Source organism: Rana temporaria, chromosome 4 (genome assembly GCF_905171775.1).
Source record: "Rana temporaria chromosome 4, aRanTem1.1, whole genome shotgun sequence".
In the NCBI taxonomy this organism is placed as follows: Eukaryota; Metazoa; Chordata; class Amphibia; order Anura; family Ranidae; genus Rana; species Rana temporaria.
This window is the reverse complement of record NC_053492.1, coordinates 143,699,077-143,725,312: the sequence shown is the minus strand read 5'-3', so window position 1 is coordinate 143,725,312 and position 26,236 is coordinate 143,699,077. Positions and strand designations below refer to the sequence as shown.

Genomic DNA, 26,236 nt, shown 5'->3' with positions numbered 1-26,236 from the left:
AAGACAGAAGGATACGTCTCACAACAAGTGTTCCACTCTAATGAAACAGGGCTCTTCTGGAAAAAAGATCAAGAACAGAACCTATATCACGCAGGAGGAAAAAGCACTTCTGGGGCACAAGCCCATGAAGGACAGATTGACCTTTTTGCTGTGTGGGAACACAAGCGCTGATCTGAAGATTAAGTCACTACTTGTGCATCATTCCCAGTCAGCTCGTGCATTTTAGAAAAAAGAATGTGAACAAGGCCAGACTGCCTGTCATGTGGAGTGCCAATGCGAAAGCTTGGGTCACAAGGCAATTGTTCATGCAATGGCTGTACGAGGTGTTCGCATCCACCGTAGGAAAATATCTTTCTAACAACCAACTGCCTGAAAGGTGCCTTCTTCTGATGGACAATTCCCTGTCACACCCTCCAGACTTGGTGGATGATATGGACGCTGAGTATGACTTCATAAAGGTCAAGCCCCCCCCCCCCAACACGACACCTCTTCTGTAGCCCATGGACCAGCAAGTGATCTGCAACTTCAAGAAGCTGTACACAAAGGCGCTCTTCATTAGGAGTTTTAATGTCACTAAAGAGACATCATTGAGTCTGGAAGAAACATTTTAATGTTCTCCACTGCATTAACCTCATTGACAAAGCCTGAGAAGATGTCACTCACTGAACCTTAAACTCAGCTTGGAGGAAACTGTGGCCAGAATGTGCCACTTAACGTCACTTTAAAGGATCTGATGCAGAGGTAGTGGAGGAGATTGTGTCCATGGGCAACAGTATGGGTTTGGACATCGATGGTGCAGACATAGAGGTGCCTGTTGAGAAACATAAGTAGGTGTTGACCACGGAAGAACATTCTGAACTCCACAATGAGCAGCAGAAGGCGCTTGTTGAGGAGCATTCCACTGAGGAAGAGGAATAGAGAGAGAGGAGGTTAGCAGTGATGCCATAAAATCTATTATTGAAAAATGGAAAGAGTGCCATGATTTTTTTGAGAAGCACCACCCCAACATAACTGTAACGAACAGAGTGTTTAATCTGATGAACGATAATGTGGTCTCCAATTTCCAGAGGATTATGCAGTGCAGGAAAAGACAAGTGACATTGGACAGATTTTTCACCAAAACTGAGCCTGCGGCTAAGAGACAAAGAAGAGAGGAAACCCTTGAAGGAGATCTCCCCAATGTCCTTATGGAGGGGGACTCTCCCTCCGAACAATAACCTCCTCCTTTCCTCCTTCCTCCACTCCAGAAGTTGTCTCAAGCAAGGTTCATACTGTACTGTACTGTACTGTACTTCGTTTCAAATTTTGTGGTTCAAAAACATAAAAAAAAAGTTCAGAACGGATTAACCTGATTTACATTGAACCCTATGGGAAAATTTGCCTTGGTTTGTGACCAAGTCGTTTCCTGAATTAAGTTTGTGAACCGAGGCATCACTGTACAGTGTAATGTGATTGGCACACCTGTAGGTCATATCTGGTATCCCTGTAGCCTAGCCCGATGTATTCCCATATTGTTTAACTTTGCTTGTCCCTAATAGCTTTCAGAACACAGCAGAGCTTAGATGCTCTTTCTCAGCATTATGGCAGCATGCTGATCTCTTTTAAAAGTGGCTCATATGTAGGGATGAGCCGAACACCCCGCGTTCGGTTCGCACCAGAACCTTCGAACGGACCGAGCGTTCACGCGAACATTTAGAACCCCATTGACGTCAATGGGACTCGAACGTTCGAATATAAAAGTGCTCATTTTAAAGCCCCATATGCAAGTTATTGTCGGAAAACGTCTTTGAGAACCCGGGTCTTGCCACAGGGAACATGTATCAATGGAAAAAAGTTTTAAAAACTGTCGTTTTTTCTGGAGCAGTGATTTTAATGATGCAGCAGGTATATAATATCTGCTACTTAATCCTGGTACTTACTTATCTGTGGAAGAACTTGAGAGGGGTCATCTACTTAATTACAGGTGAAAAAATTGAGTGTGGTGTATTTTATTAAACATCTTGATCTGTACTCTTGGATGGGGATCGTACTATACTAGTCACAAGCTTTGAATTTTTAGCCTGCCTTGTGGCAGACTTTTTTTATTGTGTGACACGCTCATTTTCTATGTACAAATTTGCTAAAATTACAATAAAAATAATTCGACCAAAAAAAAAACTAACTAGCTTTCTGTTCATTGAAAAGTGCATGTCCCGGGTCTCTGATGATCTATGTGTAGTAAATCCATGGTGTACTGCCAAGTGGTCTAAAAATGGACAGGGTTTTGTCCCCTGGGAGAACCATCACTGGACACAAGCTATAATGTCTATCACCATGGCAACAAACTGAACTTCAGCATCAAAAATAATTTGTGACTGGGGTTGACCGACAAATAGTAAATCATGCATAGCTAATGTATTTTCAGTATATCAGTAATGTGCTGTGCTATTAACAATCTTAGTTTTCAACTTGCAAAGTAAAAAAAAAACATTTATAGTAGTCTGCACAATACTTTATACTCCTTTTTTACTATCTGTTTTATATTTTAGAAACTCATGGAGCGTATACAGAACCCCGAGTATTCTACTACTATGGATGTGGCCCCTGTTATATTAGCTGCTCACAGAAACAACTATGAGATCCTAACAATGCTTCTGAAACAAGATGTGTCCCTTCCAAAACCCCATGCTGTGGGCTGTGAGTGCACCCTGTGTACTGCTAAGAACAAGAAGGACAGTCTAAGGCATTCCAGGTCAGGACTGGCACATAGTTGCTGGAGTTCGGCACGTGAACGTTTCCTTTTAGCAGTTCTTACCACACTTACACTACACAAAAGCATCTACAGTGCTTTCTGAGGGGCAGATCCACAAAGAAATTACGCCGGCGTATCTATTGATACGCAGCGTAATTTCAAAGTTCCCACGTCGTATCTTTGTTTTGTATCCACAAAACAAGATACGACGGAATGAGGGATCAATCCGACAGGCGTACGTCTTAGTACGCCGTCGGATCGTAGGTGTCATTTTACGCTGGCCGCTAGGTGGCGTTTCCGCCGAATTCCGCGTCGAGTATGCAAATTAGCTAGATACGGCGATCACCGAACGTACGCCCAGGCGGCGCTTTTTTTTATGTCGTTTGCGTTCGGCTTTTTCCGGCATATAGTTAATGCTGCTATATGGTGGCGTACTCAATGTTAAGTATGGCCGTCGTTCCCGCGTCAAAATTTGAATGTTTTACGTCGTTTGTGTAAGTCGTTCGGGAATAGGGATTTGCGTAGAATGACGTCACCTTCGTAAGCATTGGACTGTAGTGCAAATCTGCAAAAAGCACTATAAATGCATAGGTGTGAATCAGGCCTAATGCATGCGCAGTTAAAAAAAAACGTTGTTTACGTCAGGTCACAACGTATTTACATAAAACACGCCCCCATCACAGCGATTTGAATTGCACGCCCTTACGCCGCCAAAGATACACTACGCCGCCGTAACTTACGCCGCGGATTCTTTGAGGATTTAAAAATAAAAAAGTAAGTTACGGCGGTGTAGTGTATCTTAGATACGCTACGCCCGGCGGTAATATGCGCCGCTGTACGTGGATCTGCCCCTGAGTCTTTTGAACGTGGACATTTATGTCAAAGTCGATGTGACGGTAATGTGTTCTTGGGTGTAATGGTAGAGAGCAAAACAGTAAAAATGTTTAGGTCTATGCAAATATGTCATCTAAGCATGTAATATGATTATTGTACAGGAAATATATAGTGCCAACAGTTTGTGCAGCGCTTTACAAAATAATAAAATTAGAAAATATAGCTACAACATAATTTAAGAGGGCAAGGAGGGCCCTGCTCATTAGCGCACACAATCTAAAATGGTGGGGCAAGTAATACAAAAGGTAGGTTACTTTGTAAGGTTGAGTTGTATGGAAGGGCAAATATCAGTTGTAAGGCTGGATTCACACCTATGCAGTTTTAGTGCTTTTTGCATTTTGCAGATTTGCACTACAGTCCATTGACCATCGTTTCCTATGAAACACGTTCTGTAGTGCAAATCTGCAAAATGCAAAAAGCACTAAAACTGCATAGGTGTGAATCCAGCCTTAGGTGGCAGGATAGACTTCCTTGAAGAGATGAGTTTTCAGGGGTTACCTAAAAACAGACAGAATAGGAGACAGCCGTACAAGTTAGAGTAGGATGTTCCAAAGGATAGGAGAGAAGCCCCTGTCCTCAAGGCGCCACCACAGTTCATGTTTTCAGGATTTCCCTCAGATGAAACGACTGTGGTAATTACTGAGGCAGTGAAACTGATCAATTCACCTGTGCAAAATAATGTAAAGTCTGAAAACATGACCTGTTGGGGTGCTTTGAAGACTGGGGTCGAGAAACACTGTCCTGGAGGTAAGCATCATACGGAGGTGATGAGGGGGCTAAACAGCAGGAGGTCTTGGGAAGAGTGAAGAGAATGGTTTGGGTGAAATTTTGAGATGAGGTTAGGGGAGTAGCTTGGGGCAGAGTCATGGATAGTTTTGTATGTTGTTTTTAGTATTTTTTGTATTTATTTGGCGGATGATCAGAAATCAGTGGAGGGATTGGAATAGAGGGGTGGAGAGTACTAAACGGGTGTAATTAATTTGACAGCATTCATGATAGACTGAAGGGAGGGGGGGTAGGCTACTGAGAAGGGAGATGCAATAGTTGAAGAGAAAGACAGAAAGTGAATAAGTACCTTTGTGTTGTCATTGGTTATAAATTTAGAAACATTACAGGTGGTGAAGGCAACAAGATTTGGACAGTGATTGGATGCGGGCCTGAAAGGACAGGTCAAGGTCTTGAATTACAAGCACCATGGAAAGAGGGAAGGGAAGGCTAGCTATGCTGTTGATCTAGATGGAGAAGTCATGGGAGAGGGCATAGATGACACTCAGAAGCCATCTGTTAGCATTTTAACAGATCTGTTGAGGTTTTGAATTTCTAATGCCCTGTATACACGATCGGAATTTCCGCTGGAAAAAGTCAGACTGACTTTTTCCATCGGAAATTCAGACCGTGTTTATGCCCCATCTGAAATTCCGATGAATTCCATCGGAGTTTAGATAGAGAATGCGTTCTCTTTTACTCCGATGGAATTCCGTCGGAATTTTCGATGTGATTTTGGTCGGACAAAGGTCCGATCGTGTGTACAGGGCTTAAGTCTAGGGTAGAAAAAGTTTTAGCTTTCATGAGATTGTTGTAACATTTCTTTCTCATAGGAGCTTGCAAAGAGGAATAAAAAAATGTATATTTCATGAACAGTTTTATATATTAATTGTATTATAGATTTAAGGAAGTGTGTAGGATCTGTTTTCAGCAGTGACTTCTCTACTACATGTAAAAATCATCATTTGTTTTTTGCTAGAAAATTACTCTATGGTGGTCTTTGCACTTTTTATGTTGCAGGGTACAGAGCTGCACGATCCTGGCTAAAATGAGAATTGCAATTTTTTTGCTTAGAAGATAGATCACGATTCTCTCACGATTGTTGCGGCGTAACATCATCTTTCACATTAAAACAAAACAAAAACAAAAAAATGGGCTAACTTCACTGTTTTGTTTTTATGGTTTTTATTATTCATTGAAGTGGGAAAATGCAGTGTGACATAACATATTGCAGCAATAGCCATTGTATTCCCTAGAGTCTCTGCTAAAATATATATAATGTTTGGCAGTTCCAAGTAATTTTCTAGCAAATAATATTGCTTTCTAACTTTCTAACTTAAGAAACAAGTGTTGGACTTTAAGTGGTTAAATTTAGTTACAATGTTAGTTAGTTACAATGTTTCATTTTGTTTACAAACTTCGCAGACTGCCCAGATTTGTTCTTTACACACAGAAGTGTATCCCTTTGATCTAAGAAGGAAGTGTCAGTTACAATGTTTCCTGTTAAAAACTTGGCAGACTGCCCAGATATTTTCTTTTGACAGCTGAAAGTCTCTCCACTTGTTATATGAAAGAATCGGCAAACTCTGCATTGGAGATCGTCAGGGGGGTTGAATCGAGATCACGATTTTTTTAACGATTAATTGTGCAGCTCTAGCACGGTATTTGCGCAGCAATTTTTCAAACATGTTTTTTTGGAAAAAAATGTTTCATTCATTAAAAAAACAGTTAGTTAGTTAAGTTAGCACAATTTTTTTTGGTATCCTAAGCGATGCTTTACATTTTTTTAGGTTACATGTTTAGAGTTACAGAGGAGGTCTAGTACTAGAATTATTGTTCTTGCTCTAACGATCGTGGCGTATGTAACCTGTGTGTATCTGGCTCTGATACTACCAGTGCCTACCCAGCCACTGACTAGTATCTCTCCCCAGCCTGTCCCCACACACCCTCTCACCTGCTGACCTGTGGATGGGGGAATCACTCCTGCAGTGTTATTGTGTTCTGCCAGTGAGTACAATGATCAGTGTTGCTAACTTTAGCTGGCAGCACTGATTGTTTTAAGAAAAAAAAAACAGGCTGGTTGTACTCAAGTTGATTAATAGATTGACTTGTGTAAAACCAGCTAGCCCATACATAGATTGACTATGGCTGGTCTCTGCATAATTTCAATCCATGTATGACCCGCTTAACCACTACTCAGTCCCTAAATATCCTTCCACTCCTGTACATAGTGCTCACTGTCATACTCTCCACACTCCTCTCCTGTACATAGTGCCCACTGTCATACTCTCCACACTTCTCTCCTATACATAGTACCCACTGTCATACCCTACACACTCCTCTCCTGTACATAGTGCCCACTGTCATACCCTCCACACTCCTCTCCTATACATAGTGCCCACTGTCATACCCTTCACACTCCTCTCCTGTACATAGTGCCTGCTGTCATACACTTCTCTCCTGTACTTAGTGCCCACTGTCGCACCCTCCACACTCCTCTCCTGTACATACTGCTCACTGTCATACCCTCCACACTCCTCTCCTATACATAGTGCCCACTGTCATACCCTCCACACTCCTCTCCTATACATAGTGCCCACTGTCATACCCTCCACACTCCTCTCCTATACATAGTGCCCACTGTCATACCCTCCACACTCCTCTCCTGTACATACTGCTCACTGTCATACCCTCCACACTCCTCTCCTATACATAGTGCCCACTGTCATACCCTCCACACTCCTCTCCTATACATAGTGTTCACTGTCATACCCTCCACACTCCTCTCCTATACATAGAGCCCACTATCATACCGTCTACATTCCTCTCCTGTACATACTGTCCACTGTCATACCCTCCACACTCCTCTCCTGTACATACTGCCCCATCATACCCTCCACACTTCTCTCTGGTACGTACTACCCTCTGTCATACCCCCTCACTCTTCCTGTACATACTGCCCATTGTCATACCCTTCACACTCCTCTCCTGTACATAGTGCTTTTTTCCGTACCCTTTGTACTCCTCTCCTGTACATAGTGCCCACTGTTAGACCCTCCACATTCCTCTCCCTCACCTGCACATACTTCCCACTTATATACCGTCCATACTCCTCCCCTATGTCGCTTACCCACAAAAACAGTTCTTTAAAATTATACTGAATATCCTCAATGTTACCAGCTCTAGAATGGACACACTTTTGTTAGTTCAACTAAAGGAAATATCAGTTCTCATATTTGTTCTGCCCCATTATTAGTACTCATTTAATTTTGTGATTACTACTATGATGTATAGAGGAACATCGGGGATCTCAGCTACTCTAAATATAGCACTTATATAAAAAAGTGGCCCTGAAAATATTTTTTAAATGTTGGCAACTGTGCACTTAGGCACTGCCCAAGGGCCACCGTCCACCGGGTCAGTAGGGGGCCCCATGAGAGGCTCCTGGGATCCTGTGATAATAAAGTGGTACAGTAGTAAACTTTCCTGACATTACTACTTTTTAGAGGCCCTGGGGTAGGTTATGTCACAACGTACAAGTATGCACAGCATATTAGCACATTAGTGTACACTTACATTTTCAGACTGAGCCCTCCAGTGCTGCGATGAATCAGGCGGGGCCTGGACACTTCCATCTTCACCCGGTCTTCCTTCTGGGTTCTGTGCCTTTGGTCACTTGCCTTGGCTGGGCTGCGTTCATGTCATTCCCACGCATTTATTTAATATTTATTACACCCCATTCACACCTCCGCGACAAAACGCCCGACGCCGGCCGCTCGTGCCGCTGGAGGGGAGAATTCCCATTGCTGTCTATGAGATGGTTCACATCTCATAGACGCCGTACACCTGCGGTATGAAAAAAAGTCCCGGACCCTTTTTTTCAGGTGGCATTGGCAGTTAAGATCAGACGGCGTTAGGGACTTACGCCTGTCGGATCCAATGGATATCTATGCGTAACTGATTCTAAGAATCAGCCGCATAGATACAACGGCGCAACGCAGAGATACAACGGCGTATCTCCAGTATCTCGGTTGTGAATCTGGGCCCATATCTTTTGAAAGAGGGTTTAATTTAAGGTAATAGAAGTGTCGTTTAAAAAGACAAATAAACCTAAAACCAAAAATGTAATATATTGCAGCTTATGGGTCATTTGATGTGGCTGTGTTAGTTTTCACTTTGGCTATTGATCTTGCCAGAAATGCAGTGTCTTATGCCGTGTACACACGACCATTTTTAATGGTCTAGAAAAAACGACGTTTCTTTCAACCCGATGATTTTTAAGACTGCCTTGCCTACACACGATCGTGAAAAAAAAATGCTCGAGCAAAGCGCGGTTATGTACAACGGTACTATAAAGGGGAAGTACCATTCGGATGGCCTTGGGGCTGCTTTTGCTGATTTTGTGTTAGTAAAAGTTTGGTGAGAGACGATTTGTACTTTTCAGTCTGTTACAGTGTGATGAATGTGCTATCTTCATTACGAACGCTAGTTTTACCAGAACCAGCGCTCCCATCTCATAACTTGCTTCTGAGCATGCACGTTTTTTTCACGTCGTTAAAGCCTACACACAACCATTTTTTAAATGGTTTTAAACGACAACGTGAAAAATTTAGAGCATGTTCTAAATTTTTAATGCCCATTTTTAACATCGTGAAAAATGCTCTGGAGCCTACACACGATCGTTTTTAATGACATCAAAAAAAAAAAAAAATTCACATCGTGAAAAATGGTCGTGTTAGGCCTGATTCACATCTATGCATTTATAGTGCTTTTTGCAGATTTGCACTACAGTCCATTTAACATGGGTTCCTATGGAACACGTTCTATAGTGCAAATCTGCAAAATGCAAAAAGCACTAAAAATGCATAGGTGTGAATAAGGCCTCGTAAACACGATAAGTTAAACAGAGGACAACGGTCTGATGGACCATTTTCATCGGTCAAAACCGATCGTGTGGGGGGCCCATAGGTTATTTAACCATCGGTTAAAAAAAAGCCAACTTGCTTTAAATTTAACCGATGGAATCCTAACCGATAGGTCAAATCCGATCGTTAGTAGGCACGTAGGCACGACCATCGGTTAAAAATCCACGCATGCTGAGAATCAAGTTGACGCATGCTTGGAAGCATTGAACTTCATTTTTTTCAGCACGTCGTTGTGTTTTACGTCACCGCGTTCTGACACGATCGGTTATTTAACTGATGGTGTGTGGGCGCGACGGACCATCAGTCAGCTTCATCGGTTAATCGATGACAACGGTCCTTCAGACCGTTCTCATTGGATGGACTGATCGTATGTACGAGGCTTCAGACCTTCGGCAGACATATCTGTAAACCCTAAATGCAAAAAATAGCCAGGACTCCTTAAACACTGTGTTAGATGCATAGGGCCAGATTCACAAAAGAGATACGACGGCGTATCTCCTGATACGCCGTTGTATCTCTGAGAGTATCTATGCGGCTGATTCATAGAATCAGTTACGCATAGATAGCCCTAAGATCCGACAGGCGTAATTGACTTACACCGTCGGATCTTAGGATGCAATACTTCGGCCGCCGCTGGGTGGAGTTCGCATCGTTTTCCAGCGTCGGGTATGCAAATTAGCTTTTACGGCGATCCACGAAGGTACACGCGTTCGTTACGTCGTCGCTAGTCGGTTTTTCCCGTCGCAAAGTTACGAGTCCTATTTAGATGGCTTAACATTAGACCATCCATGTTAAAGTATGGTCGTCGGGAAATTTTCACACGGAGCATGCGCAGAACGTCCCGGCACGGGAGCGCGCCTAATTTAAATGACACATGCCCCATTTGAATTAGACGGGCTTGCGCTGGACGGTTTTACGTTACACCGCTGTAAGTTTACACGCAAGTGCTTGGTGAATCAGGCACTTGCGCTGAAAACTTGCGGCGGTGTAACGTAAAGACGATACGTTACGCCGCCGCAGTTCTTTATGAATCTGTCCCATAGTGTTTAAGGAGTGCTGGCTATTTCATACAGTGCCATCATTAACCATGCACCCTTCTATACTGACTTTGGGTGACAGGATTTTGAGCATTAGAAGTCCAATCTGGGTAGAAACCATGGTTCTCACCAAAGATATAGTGGAGGAGTGAACATAGATACCCAGGGACAGGAAGATTTTTATACAGTAAAACCTTGGTTTGCGAGCATAATTCGTTCCAGAAACATGCTTGTAATCCAAAGCACTTGTATACCAAACCTTTTTTTTTTGTCACGGTATAAAAGAGAAGAGACGCCCCTCTAAGAGTAGCAATATGTTGCTAAATGTTGTACCTTCATTAAATGTTACCATATTGCAACACTTAGAGGCTCCTCTCTTCTTTTTTATACTCAGTTGTGACATGACGCTACTCTTATATCAAGACATCGCTTGTATATAAAGGCAAAATTTATTAAAACATTTTGCTCATCTTGCAAAACGCTCTCCAACCAAGTTACTCTCAAACCAAGGTTATACTGTACACAGGATTACCAAGTGAAAATAAAGAAAAAAAGCCTGAAAAAATAAAACTAATGCAACCGCTGCAGGTAAAGACTCATAAGTGTCAAAATATTAACTTTTTGCCTTTTGGGTTTAGATGTTTTAAGGTGGTGGTATGGTAAAAGGATGCATAATATACAGCTGTATTCTGAAACAAGCATGATTTCTTTAAGGTTTCGACTTGATATTTATCGGTGCTTGGCCAGCCCATCTTTGATTATGCTGACAGAAGAAGATCCTATATTGCGGGCATTTGAACTCAGCGCAGACTTAAAGGAGCTTAGTCTTGTAGAAGTGGAATTTAGGTAAGGAAAGTCTTGACTATATTATTGTTAAATCACTGTAGAATTGTAGTCATTATGTTGTTGATTAAAATTGTTAGTGTATAATTTGTATCATTCAAACACTTAAAAATAATCATTGAACTATACATAACGTAGTATTAGCTGCTTGGAAACATGTACACATGAGCCAACACACTTGTAGACTTATTGCAAATTGTGAATTTGCAATGCATGTTAATTTGTGGCACACTTCATTTTGTTATGACACTGGAAAACCTTCCTATCATTCCTAGCAAAAATATATATTATTTTGATATAATAATTGATTGTGTGCTATGTTCAGTACCCCAAAGAAACCAGTCAAAAAAATAAAAAATAATAATAATTCTTCAACTGGTCTGGGCACTGTAAACTGAAATCTAAAAGGCTGGTATAATTCGGTGCATTTTGGAACTTCATTACTTTCTACACTGTCATTTTAAACAAGCCTGTTTTGTGTTAGAATAAAAATTGATATAAACATTGTCAGAGAATGGTTAGGAAAGGGGCAGGGGAAATTGGCAGGGACAGAAGGTACATTGATCACAATTTTCTGTAAAAAAAAAAAAAAAGAAGGTATCATATTATACTAAGCTGTACTTTTCAGGAATGATTATGAAGAGCTTGCTCAGAAGTGTAAGACCTTTGCAAAGGACTTGTTGGCTCAGGCTAGGAACTCACGGGAACTCGAAGTGATCTTAAATCATCAGTCTAGTGATGAGCCGCTGGACAAAAGAGGACTTCTAGAGGAGCGTATGAATCTGAGCCGATTAAAGCTGGCAATCAAGTACAACCAGAAAGAGGTAGGTTGTAAACAGTTCATTAAAAAATAAGATGTTGATAAAAGTGCAACTTAAAACAAACAATTTCTTAAAGTAGATCTAAACCCTACCTTGATGACATTAAATTTGCTAAAGCAATGCATAAGATAAAAAAATTGCCTTTTTTTCACCCTTTTTTGTATCTCTGGGGCCTGATCTTTCATCTACCTTCAGACATTTCCTGTCTATATGCACTTCAGAGGCTGCTCTAGGCTTTGTGAGGCCTTAGGCAAAACTTGACATGGGGCCCCACTCACGCCCATGATGGGAAAAATAATTCAAGGACAAGAGCCCCTTTCCCCACAACCCTGGCCGGTGGTTGTGGGGGTCTGCGGGCAGGGGGCTTATTGCAATCTAAAAGCCCCCTTTAACAAGGTGGCCTCCAGATCCTGCTCTTTAACCACTTGACCATTGGGCACTTAAACCCCCTTAATAACCAGACCAATTTTCAGCTTTCGGTGCTCTCACATTTTGAATGACAATTACTCAGTCATACAACACTGTACCCAAAATAAATTTTCGTCCTTTTTTTCACACAAATAGAGCTTTCTTTTGGTGGTATTTTATCACCGTTGGGTTTTTTATTTTTTGCGCTAGAAGAGAAAAATACAGAAAATTCTGTAAAAAAATGAATTTGTCTTTGTTTCTGTTATACAATTTAGCAAATTAGTATTTTTTCTTCATACATTTTGGCCAAAATTTATACTGCTACATATCTTTGGTAAAAAATAACTCAAATTGGTGGATATTATTTGGTCTTTGTGAAAGTTATAGAGTCCACAAGCTATGGTGCCAATATCTGAAAATTGATCACACCTGAAGTACTGACGGCCTATCTCATTTCTTGAGACCCGAACATGCCAGAAAGGTACAAATACCCCCCAAATGACCCCTTTTTGGAAAGAAGACATTCCAATGTATTTAGAAAGAGGCATGGCGAGTTTTTTGAAGTTGTAATTTTTTTCCCACAATTCTTTGCAATATCAATATTTTTTTTTCTTAAATTTTTTTTCACAAAATTTTCATATTGGCAGGTTATTTCTCACACACAGCATATGCATACCACAAATTACACCCCAAAACACATTCTGCTATTACTCCTGAGTATGGCGATACCACATGTGTGAGACTTTTACGCAGCGTGGCCACATACAGAGGCCCAACATGCAGGGAGCACCTTCAGGCATTCTGGAGCACCCAGGCCCCTTCTGACATTTCTCTCCTACATGTAAAAATCATAATTTATTTGCTAAAAAATTACATAAAACCCCAAAACATTATATATGCTTTTTTAGCAAAGACCTTAGATAATACAGTGGTGGTCGTTGCAACTTTTTATCTCGCACTGTATTTGCGCAGCAATTTTTGTAACGTATTTTTTACAAAAAAAAATCAGTTTTGCGCCAAACTTCGCTACTTAAAAATCCCCATAGGCGACGCTTTAAATATTTTTACTGGTTAAATGTTTTTAGTTACAGAGAAGGTCTAGGGCCAAAATGATTGCTCTCACTCTATCGTTCGCAGAGATACCTCACATGTGTGGTTTGAACACTGTTTTCATATGTGGGTGGGACTTGCGTATGCGTTCGCTTCTGCGTGTGAGCACACGGGGACAGGGGCGCTTTAAAAAAATATATATTTTATTGTTCATTTTACTTTTATTTTTTTTATTTTTTTAAATGGAGGAAATTAGGTTGCGCTAAATAATCAACACAACATGAACATTGTGCAAAAACAGAGTATATATAAATTAAATAAATAAAGGTCGATGCCCCTCCAGGGGATAAAGACTATATACAATAAGGTCTCAACTGATAAAAAAAATTGTGTTAAAAAATCTGTATATGGATAAGAATGACCCATTCTCAATAATGAATCAAAAACTGTGATAAAGTGAGAGAAAAGTCCACCACCAATTCAAATAAAGGTTGATTGAAAGAACTCCTCACGGTCACACCAGGAAGAAAGGTAAGTAATTGCCCTTACCAGAATTTTGGACCCCCCTGTTAGATGAGGTCAAGAAGGCCTGAACATCCACCCTGTCAGGTGATGGGAAATTCCAGGGACTATGCGCTGCTCCACTTCCAGCCGATCCTCACCAGGTTCAGGAAGGTGACCGTCTCTTCAAAGGCAATCCGCTCCTGCCGTGTGACAGGCTAATAGGAGGCCTCTTCTGTAAATGCTGACAGACAACTTTGACAGTGGTACATCACAATCCAGGACCCTCACGGTTTTGGCACAGCCGTCCTGGATTGTGATGTACCACTGTCAAAGGGCAATTACTTACCTTTCTTCCTGGTGTGACCGTGAGGAGTTCTTCTTTCAATCAACCTTTATTTGAATTGGTGGTGGACTTTTCTCTCACTTTATCACAGTTTTTGATTCATTATTGAGAATGGGTCATTCTTATCCATATACTGATTTTTTAACACAATTTTTTTATCAGTTGAGACCTTATTGTATATAGTCTTTATCCCCTGGAGGGGCATCGACCTTTATTTATTTAATTTATATATACTCTGTTTTTGCACAATGTTCATGTTGTGTTGATTATTTAGCGCAACCTAATTTCCCCCCTTTTTTTTCTATATTTGTTACATGAATATCACATTTAAATTTCATCATAATTCACATTTATCGATTGATTTCCTTAGCGCAGTATATTTTTCCTTTGTTGATTGCTTTTATTTATTTTAGTTTGACATGTTTTTCCGCAAAAAATAAAACATTTTGATCACTTTTATTCCACTTACGAGGAATATAGCATGACAGGTCCTCTTTACAGTGAGATATGGGGTCAATAAGACCCCACATCTCACCTCTAGGCTGGGAAGCCTGAAATAAAAAAATTAAAAAAAAACAATCCTGGCTTTGATCGTAGCATTGAGTCGGTAGAAGCAGGAGGGGGGGCATATTGCGGGGTATTGCGGAGTATTGCAAATTTTTGCGGGGTATTGCAGAGTATTGCGGGGTATTGCAGAGTATTGCGGGGTATTGCAGAGTATTGGCAGGGTATTGCAGAGTATTGCACAGCCGTATTGCAGAGTATTGCACAGGGGTACTGCAGAGTATTGCACAGGGGTATTGCAGAGTATTGCACAGGGGTATTGCAAAGTATTGCACATGGGTATCGCAGAGTATTGCACAGGGGTATTGCAGAGTATTGCACAGGGGTATCACAGAGTATTGCACAGGGGGTATTGCAGAGTATTGCACAGGGGGTATTGCAGAGTATTGCACAGGGGGTATTGCAGAGTATTGCACAGGGGGTATTGCAGAGTATTACACAGGGGGTATTGCAGAGTATTACACAGGGGGTATTGCAGAGTATTGCACAGGGGGTATTGCAGAGTATTGCACAGGGGGTATTGCAGAGTATTGCGCAGGGGGTATTGCAAAGTATTGCGCAGGGGGTATTGCAGAGTATTGCACAGGGGGTATTGCAAAGTATTGCATAGGGGGTATTGCAGAGTATTGCACAGGGGGTATTGCAGAGTATTGCACAGGGGGTATTGCAGAGTATTGCACATGGGGTATTGCAGAGTATTGCACAGGGGTATTGCACAGGGATGAATGGCTGGATCTGTGACTGCAATTGTCACAGATCCAGCCAACAGCACTGCTGCTGCCTCTGCTCTCTCCCCTCTCCTCTTACACTGTACCGCTCGGTACAGAGAGGGGAGGGAAGAACCGGCGTCATCACATGACGCCGGTTTGTTTACAAGTGATCACTTCATCATTGGATTTACCGTGATCCCGACACTCCAGCTTCAACTGCCCATCATTGTTCCTGGCTGGCTTCCTAATTGTGATATTGGTAGCCATGCCATTGCAATGTTTCTGTGGTTTCCAGTAGGGGCACTAGTGACATTGGGGGAGATTTACTAAAACTGGTGCACATAGATATCTGATGCAACTCTGCCTATTAACCAATCAGCTTCCAGGTTTTACTGTTAAAACTTAATTGAACAAGCTTAAATTAGAAGCTGATTGGTTACTATGCACAGCTGCACCAGATTCTTTGTGCACCAGGTTTAGTAAATCCCCCCCCCCCCCCCCCAAGTGTGACAGCTCAGGTGTGCAACTGGGAGTCAGTTGTCATCCTTCAACAGGAAGTGCCTGAACAAGGACCTTCATGGCAGTATTACTTGTCATTTACTATATCACAAACTGATCAGCAGATCACAGCCAATGATTTATGGCCAGAACCTGCTGATTGGCAGAGCAAATCACAGAAAAAAGCCTTGTATTGGTAAACAACACAGGGCTATCTACAGACAGCAGCGATGTGCCGTTTTTTTCCCCCCACCGCAATTGTCACATTGCTTAGTAAAAACAGCACACAATACACACTGTAAGCATTGTTAGGCACGCAGTTAACCCTTTGATCGCCCTAGATGTTGACCCCTTCCCAGCCAGTGTCATTAGTACAGTGACAGTGTATATTATTAGCACTGAACACTTTATTGGTGTTACTGATGATATAAGTGTCAGCCAGTTCCCACAAAAGTTTCAGTTAGAATCAGATTGCTCGCAGTCCCTTTATAAGTCGCTGATCACAGCCATTACTGGTATAAGAAAAAAAAAATCCAATACATATATTATCACTATATAACGTTCATGCAAACCAATCAATATACACTTATTGGGATTTATTTTTAATAAAGACATGTAGCAGAATACATTTTAGCCTAATATTATGAAGATTTTTTTTTATTGGATATGTTTTATATCATCAAGTAAAAAATGTTTTTTTTTTTTAATGTTTGGTCTTTTTTCATTTATATAATGAAACAAATAACAAAATAAAGTGCATTGGAAATAAGTACATATTTTGAGTTGTTTTTGTAACATATCTATAAGTACTTTTTGATTTAAACTTTACATTTTTCTATACTAGTATGCTCTATATTTTGGTTAGTGCATTTTATATACAGATATAAAAGCTCCCTCTAGTGGCTATCTGTATATCAGGTATTTTGAATATAATTTTATATTCGCAATGCATCACAATGTATAACCCTTAGACAATGGCACCGTCGTTTTCCTGTTTCTGGTTGCTTCTCAGCTTAAAACTTTACAAATATCATAATGTTTCATGTCCAAAGATTTATATATAATTGATATATATATATATATATATATATATATATATATATATATATATATACACATACTGTATATATACAGTATATACTGTATATACCTTTAAGTCTATTTCTTATTTTTTTCAGTTTGTATCCCAGTCAAACTGTCAGCAGTTCCTCAACACTGTCTGGTTTGGGCAAATGGCAGCCTATAGGCGAAAACACACGTGCAAGAAGATACTGATTGTCCTCACTGTGGCCATGTGCTGGCCAATTATGTCCCTGTGCTATCTCCTTGCCCCAAAGTCACAGGTTGGACGTATGATCCACACACCTTTCATGAAATTTATCATACATGGAGCCTCTTACTTCACGTTCCTACTGCTTCTTAACCTGTATTCCTTGGTCTACAATGAGGACAAAAAGAACACAATGGGACCAGCTTTAGAGAGAATTGACTATCTGCTCATCATATGGCTCATTGGTAAGTAGAGTATGGACATTAGTAGATTATTGAAATTATTTTGTTGGTGTAAAACCAAAATATCAATTAAAATAGAACTAGAACTATAGGCAAACCTTTTTCCATTTTGGATAGAGAGTTTTAAAACCTGTAATTTTTTTTTGCCATATATATCCTGTAGGGGAGATCTCTCTTCACTTCCTGTCCTATAACCACAGCAGGAGGTGAGAGGAAATCCCTCCAAACTAAGGGAATGCCAGGGGGGTCACCAAAATGAGTGTCCCCATTGGAAGCTTTCCCTTCTGTTAGAGCCGGTTCACACTGGGGCGACTTTCTATCCGACTTCATGTCGCCTCAAGTCGTCCCAAGTCGTGCTGTAGAGAAAAACAATGGAAGTGAATGGGAGAGGTGTTAATACACACGACTCAAGGCGATCCGACTTCAGAAAAGGTTCCTGTACTACTTCAATCCGACTTGTAGGCGATTTGTACCCATTGATTTCAATGGAAGTCGCCTCAGAAGTCGGATCACTGTCTTATCTGAAGCAACTTTCCAGGAAGATAACATACATTTCTCAGGGAAACATCTCCTGCACCCCTCCCTCCCCCTCCCTCTCCCAGAGCTGATTGTTGTTTGATTGGCCACTGGAAAGTCTCCTGTCCTGGAGACGACTTCAAGTCGTGTTGTAAATCGCCCCAGATCGCCCTGTGGTTCATGCTCAAGTCGTGTCGGAGTCGCCTCTGAAAGTCGCGCTGGAAGTCGTGTCGCCCTAGTGTGAACCGGCTCTAACTGTTAACCCAAAATTTGTGATTTTCTTTTACTTTCATTTTCGGTGCTAATGGCAAATAGGACAAATAGAGAAGGTGTCCCTAATGGGGGCACAGACAGCAATACGATTGACAGGTGCGCTAAACCCTCCCCACTCTTTCCAAAAAAAAAAAAACAAGGTTTGCCTTTAGTTATACCTTAAGACTTGATTGTATGAGTTTATGACCTCTAAGGGCCGGATTCACAGACATTTGCACTTGCGTCGCGTATCAGTGATACGCTACGCCGCCGTATCTTACCCGGCGGAATTTCGAATCCTCAGCGATTTCGCGCCGTAAGTTACGGCGGCGTAGTGTTTTTCTGGCGGTGTATTTGAAATTGGGCGGGTTGAGGGCGTGATTAATTTAAATGAAGCGCGTCCCCGCACCGAATGAACTGCGCATGCTCCGTTTTGAAATTTCCCACCGTGCTTTGCGCGAAATGACGTCGCACCGACATCATTTTTTGAACTTAGACGTGAGTTACGTCCTTTCCTATTCACGGACGACTTACGCAAAAAAAAAAAAAAATTAAATTTCGACGCGGGAACGACGGCCATACTTAACATGGCAAGGCTATCTATACGCCGCAAAATAGCAGCTTTAACTATACGCCGGGAATAGTCGACTAGCGACGACGTAAGAGAATGCGATGGCCGCGCGTACCTTCGTGGATCGACGGAAAAAGCAAATTAGCATACCCGACGCGGAAAACAACGCAAACTCCACCCAGCGGGCGCCGAACTATTGCACCTACGATCCGAAGGCGTACGAAGCTGTACGCCTGTCGGATCGAAGCCAGAAGCCGTCGTATCTTGGTTTGAGGATTCAAACTAAAGATACGACGCGGCAAATTTGAAAGTACGCCGGCGTATCAGTAGATACACCGGCGTACTCGCTCTGTGAATCTGGCCCTAAGGCCAGATCCACAACCAGCGGGCGCAACGTAACTTTTGTGATTTAAGTTACACCGCCGCAAATTGCCCAAGTTAGTGCCCGATCCACAAAGCACTTACCTTGAAATTTGCGGCGGTGTATCCTAAATCAGTCTGGCGCAAGGCGGGCCAATTCAAATGAGTCCCATTTAAATTAGGCGCGCTCCCGCGCCGGACGTACTGCGCATGCTCCCAACGCTATTTTCCCAACGTGCTTTGCGTTAAGTTAAGTTGCGCCGAGTTTTGTGAATCGCGACGTGTAAAAAAGAGATGCGGCGAAAAAAAAAAAATTGACAGCGACGCGGGAAAGACGGGTATACTTTTACATGGTGTACTAACTTTACACTTTGTAAAAGTAGCCTTATCTTTGCGACGGCAAACTAACACTTACGGCGACTTAACGAAGGGAAAAAGCTTTGTGGATCTCCGTAAGTGCTAATTTGCATAGCCGACGCTGGATTACGACGAGAAATGCCCCCAGCGGCGGCCGCGGTACTGCATCCTAAGATCCGACAGTGTAATGCCCCGTACACACCATCACTTTATGTGATGGAAAAAAACGTCATTTTCTGTGAAGTAAAAAATGAAGTTTTTGAAACTTCAATTTTCAAAGACGAAGTTGCCTACACACCATCGTTTTTCTCACAATGTTCTAGCAAAGCGAGGTTACGTTCTCACCACTTTTTCCATTGAAGCTCGCTTCATAAGTAGCTTCTGGGCATGCGCGGGTAAAAAAACTTCGTTTTAAACGACGTTTTTTACTACACACGGTCAATTTCTGTGAAGTAAAAGTTGACGTTTTGAAAAACGACACATAAAATTGAAGCATGCTTCAATTTTTTTTGGTCGTTTTTTAGAAGACATAAAACTACGTTTTCCCCCACACACGGTCAATTAAAGTGACGTTTTTAAAAACGTAATTTTTTTTCATCACATAAAGTGATGGTGTGTACGGGGCATTAGTCCATTACACCTGTCGGATCTTAGGACTAGCTATGCGTAACCTGACTCTATGAATCAGCCGCATAGTTAGAAACAGGGATACGACGGCGTATCAGCAGATACGCCGTCGTATCCCTTTTGTGGATCTGGCCCTTATGATCTATAAAATTACTGTTCCTGGTGTTTGAAAAATATAAACTGTACATATAGATTATATGCTTTGGACTTTATGGCTTTGATGCCAGAAATAGATTTTTGAGTAATAGTATCCAAAAGTAATATTGTGATAAATCCATGAGAATGTGTGTGTGTGTGTGTATATATATATACAGTGGGCCGGATTCACGTAACACTTACGCCAACGTATCTACAGATACGCTGCGTAAGTGTAAATGTGCGCCGTGCCCATAGAACTAGATACACCTGAAAATAGGCTTCCTCCGACCGACGTTACTTTCCTACGCCGGCGTATCTTGGGGGCATATTTACGCTGGCCGCAAGGGGCGCTCCCATTGATTTACGTGTCGAATATGTAAATGACTGAGATACGCCGATTCACAAACGTACTTGCGCCCGTCGCAGTAATATACGCCGTTTACGTAAGGCGTACGTCCGGCGTAAAGTTATTCCACATATAGGAGGCGCATCCCATGCAAAGGTATGGACCACGGAACAGCCGTCGTATTTTACATCGTTTACGTAGTACTACGTGATTAGGGCTGGGCGTAGGTTACGTTTAGTGATTTCACGTTTCTTAGGCGTTCGTTCCGACGTGATTCTGAGCATGCGTCTACGGGACGGGGTCACGGTTCATTTAAATGTATCACGCCCACTTCCACCTACTTTGAATTAGGCCGGCTTACGCCTAGGAATTTACGTAACGCCGGCGCAACGTTGGGAGCAGGTGCTTTGTGAATACTGTGCTTGCCTCTCTGTGTTACGACGGCGTAACGCATATGAGATGCGCTACGCCGGCATAAAGATGCGCTCAGGTATGTGAATCCGGCCCAGTATATATATATATATATATATTGCTGCCTGAGGGAGAATGTGCAATGTGCTTTGTCTGTAAAAGAAACTGGTTTCCCAATTTGGCTACTGAGGACTGGAGAGATTAAAAAGGAAGAAGACAAATTCTTGTAATGCCCTGTACACACGTCGGACCTTTGTCTGACCAAATTCACATCGGAATTCCGATGGAATTCCATCGGAGGAAAAGAGAACATGTTCTCTATGTAAACTACAATAGAATTCATCGGAATTTCCGTTGGAATTACTCCGATGGGGCATACACACGGTCTGAATTTCCAATGGAAAAAGTTGGCATCAATAGTGACCCATCCATTAGGGGTGCCGCCCCCCTAATCCATGCGTACGGCCCCTAATCCACATGTAGGGCACCGGACACATGGATTTCAATGGTGTTTTTATTTTTTTAGAAGCACATGATTAGAACCAGAGGCTTCAACTAGCTTCAAAAAAGGGTGGCCTTGGGGCGCAGAGCACTTTGCCCTGAGACCATCCAGTTGTGTCACAATAGCGAATTAATATTCGCTATTGTCTTCCGGATTCTCCTCCCGGACACTCAGGAAGCGGTCTTAAGACCCAATTGACCGAAAGGAAGCCGCACTACAAAACCTAGCATCTGAAGCCATAATAGTTTCTACTGTCATAACCTACATACACACTGATATCTTCCACTTTTCAAAATTACTAATCCATATTTCTAAATTACAATCTGCTTTTCTTCATTAAACAGCATTTATGCAGCCAATAATCTGGAGATAGACCGATATTATCCAACACTACTTTTTTTGATCTAAGTAAAATGCTCTTATCGAGGTTGCTTCATGTGGTTCAAGTTCAGATTAATGAAACTTGTGAAGTTAGAGAAATGGGAGATGCAATTGCTGACTTGCTGAAGATGCATAATCCAGGTTTGCCATTCTTAGCTTTCCTTCAAGTAGAACTGCAGGAATTTTTTTATTTATTTTTCATTTCGGATAGAGTAGGGGAAAGTTAGACCACCTGTCAGATATATATTTTTTGCTAATTTGTGTCCCATTGGGGGGATTTACCTTCACTTCCTGTCCCATTGACAAAACAGGAAGTGCAAGGAAATCCCTGCAAATTAGGGGAATCCATTGCCCCCCTCCCCCCCAGGTAACCAGAACTAGTGTCCCCATTGGAAGATTCTCCCTCTATTACTGTTATGGAGACAACCCAACATTTGGGATCTTCTTTTAATTTCACTATTGACAATAATGTTAAACAGGACAAATAGAGAGGGTGAATTTCCCTAACATGGACACAGGCAGCAATAAAAACTGACAGTGGTTCCAATCCCCATCCAAAACTTTAAAAAAAAAAAAGTTTTTAGTTATACTTTTACTGTTCTTCACCATTGTATAGGGAAACGTAATATGTTCCCGTTTGTTCCAGGTCAATTACTTTTTTAAAGTGATTGTAGGCGATCACATTGTCAAACAACCTATTCAGTTTAAAATAGATATGAATCTATTGATATAAAAAAATATATATAAATACCCTTTTTTCCCCTTTTTTAGAAGTGATCACATTCTCTCTGTTCTCAGCTGCATAAGAGCTGGGGGAGGGGAAGCAACAGTACACTGAAATTTCCACTGAATGGCTCTGCAGGAGGGGCATGTCAGAACAAATCTGATCATTGAAAGAGAGCAGGCTGAGTTCCGAGCATAGCAAGAGAACTGACCATGCTGTGTTCTCTTGCTTAGTGTGGTCAGTTTGCAATAGGAAAGCAGAGAGACTGGTAGGATTATCAGGGATTTCACACAAAAGAAGCAATACAAATAGAACAGGATACTTTTTCGAATAAGTACATATGTGGAATATGAAATGCTGGGATAACAAACACTTTAAGTAGTAAAGCAAGGATAAGTATTACAGAACCAGAGTATTAGCCTTTAAAGACATTGGCCCGGATTCAGAGAGATCTGCCTATTTTTAGGCGGGCATATCGTATCTCAGATACACTACGCCGCCGTAACTTACAGCGGCAGGTCCCGTATTCAGAAAGAACTTGCGCTGTAAGTTACGGTGGCGTAGTGTAACTGTGCCGGCGTAACCCACCTAATTCAAATCTGGAAGAGGTGGGCGTGTTTTATGCTAATTACTCGTGACCCCACGTAAATGATGCTTTTTACGAACGGCCCATGCGCCGTCCGTGAATGTATCCCAGTGCGCATGCTCCAAATTACGCCGCAAAGCCTCATTGGTTTTGACGTGAACGTAACTTACGCAAAGGCCCTATTCGCGAACGACTTACGCAAACGGCGCAAAAATTTTACGCTGGTCTGACGTTCATACTTAACAATGGCTACGCCTCATATAGCAGGGGTAACTTTACGCCGGAAAAAGCCTTACGTAAACAACGTAAAAAAATGCGCCGGGCGGACGTACGTTTCTGAATCGGCGTATCTACCTCATTTACATATTCTACGCGTAAATCTCCGGAAGCGCCACCTAGCGGCCAGCGTAAATATGCAACTAAGATACGACGGCGTAAGAGACTTACGTCAGTCGTATCTTAGCCAAAATTCGACGTATCTTGCTTTCTGAATACAGAAATAAGATACGCCGGTGCATCCTATAATTTACAAGGCGTATCAATAGATACGCCAACGTAAATTCTTTCTGAATCCAGGCCTTAGCCTTTAAAGATTGTGGGCCAGATTCAGAAAGAATATACGTCGGCGTATCTCCAGATACGCCGCCGTAATTTCAAATGTGCGCAGTCGCATCTTTATGCTGATTCACAAAGAGAGATACGTCCAAAAACATGGCTTCAGCCGTCCGATGTAACTTGCCTACGCCGGCGTATCGTGGGAGCATAGTTACGCTGGACCCATTCGGCGTTCCCATTATAAATATGCAAATGAGCTAGATACTCCGATTCACAAACGTACTTGCGCCCGGCGTATTAATATACGATGTTTACGTAAGGCGTATGACTGGCGTAACTTTACCCCTCATAAAGCAGGGGTAAGTCATGTTAAGGTATGGACGTCGGAAACGTCGGAACAGCGTCGTATTTTACGTCGTTTGTGTAAGTCGTATGTGAATGGGGATGGGCGTAAGTTACGTTCACGTCGACAAAGCATTGAGCCGACGTAACTTAGGGAGAAAATTCGACGTGATACTGAATCTGGCCCATTGTCTCTGATCCCCTTTATAGGGCACATACGTTTAAGTGTACCATCTAGGAAATGGTGTTTATATTTTATGTGGCAGTCCCCATCGCTTCGACTTCAGAGCTATCATGAGATGAATAAATGGAGAAATAAATGGAGGTATACACTGATTATATATAACATTATGACCACCCACCATAACGCATTGAGGCATGGCACCAAGCCATCAGTAGCAAAACCCTTATGTCTTGTAAGTTGTGAGGGGCCTCTACCTTGGACTTGTGTTTTCTAGCACATTCCACAGATTCTCGATTGGATTGAGAATTTGGAGGTCAAGTCAAAACCTTGAACTTGTTATTGTGTTCCTCAAAATCATTAATGAATTTATCAGACCAGGCCACCTTCTTCCATTGCTTTGTGGTTCAGTTCTGATGCTCATGTGCCCATTGTAGATGATTTTGCCTGTGGACATGGGTCAGCATGGGCACCTTGGCTAGTCTGTCGCTATGCAGCCCATATGCTACAAACTGAAATGCACTGGGGCAGATTCACATAGAATCCGCGGCGGCGTAGTGTAAGCCATTTACACTACGCCGCCACAACTTACTGGAGCAAGTGCCGTATTCTCCAAGCACTTGCTCCGTAATTTGCGGCGGCGTAGTGTAAATGGCCCGGCGTATGGCCGCGTAAATCAAAGGGGCGGCTTGTATTTAAATTAAGCGCGCCCCCGCGCCGATCGAACTGCGCATGCGCCGGCCGTAAAAATAGCCCAGTGCGCATGCTCCAGCTCACAACGGAAAACGTCAATGAAGCCGACGTGAGCGTCATTGACGTAAAGTCCTATTCGCGAATGACTTAGTAAAATGACGTAAACGACGGAAAAAGACGACGCTGACCCGACGCCATACTTAACATGGCATACGGCGGACTGACGTGAGGTTACCCTTCATATAGCAGGGGTAACCTTACGCTTACGGAAACGACGTAAACGATGATGAGGCGGCGCAAAATTGTTCGGGAATCGGCGTATCAGGCTCATTCGCATAGTCAAATGAGAAATCAACGTAAACGCCACCTAGCGGCCAGCGTAGAATTACATCTAAGATCCGACGGTGTAAGTGACTTACACCTGTCGGATCTACGCCGTATCTATGCGTAAATGATTCTAGGAATCAGACGCATAGATACCCGGGGCCAAAAACAGAGATACGACGATGTATCTTGAGATATACGTCATATCTCTTTTGAGAATCTGGCCCACTGTGTGTTCTGATATCTTTCTATCGGAAGCAGCATTAACCTTTTCAGCAATTTCAGCTACAGTAGCTCTTCTATTGAATCAGGCTACATGGGCCAGCATTTTTTCTCCACATGCATCAATAAGCCTTAGCCCATGACCATGTCATTGCTTCACTGGTTTACCTTTCTTGGACCATTTCTGGTTGATCCTGACCACTGCAAACCGTGAACATCCCACAAGAGCTAAAGTTTTGGAGTTGATCTGACCCAGTCATCTAGCTGTTACAATTTTGTTCTTAGTCACTGAAATCCTTATGCCGCATACACACCATCACTTTATGTGATGAAAAAAAACGACATTTTAAATCATGAAATAAAACGATGTTTTTGAAACTTCATTTTCAAAAACAACGTTGCCTACACACCATAGTTTTTTCAAAATGCTCTAGCAAAGCGCGGTTACGTTCAGCACTCTTTTCCATTGAAGCTAGCTTCATAACTTGCTTCTGAGCATACGCGGGTTTAAAAACGTTGTTTTGCCCACACACTATCATTTTA

At 42.1% G+C, this 26,236-nt stretch overlaps 1 protein-coding gene across 3 annotated transcripts in view; it reads left to right on the top strand.

Annotated features, from left to right (window-relative positions):
• The window catches only part of TRPC1 (transient receptor potential cation channel subfamily C member 1), a 125,022-nt gene that overhangs the window by 26,052 nt on the left and 72,734 nt on the right, over positions 1-26,236 (top strand). For all 3 annotated transcript variants that reach the window (XM_040349114.1, XM_040349115.1, XM_040349116.1), the window contains 4 exons: positions 2,529-2,731; positions 11,067-11,198; positions 11,824-12,019; positions 17,272-17,608. In XM_040349114.1, the coding sequence (XP_040205048.1) occupies positions 2,529-2,731; positions 11,067-11,198; positions 11,824-12,019; positions 17,272-17,608 (868 nt within the window). The remainder of the gene's footprint in view (positions 1-2,528; positions 2,732-11,066; positions 11,199-11,823; positions 12,020-17,271; positions 17,609-26,236) is intronic.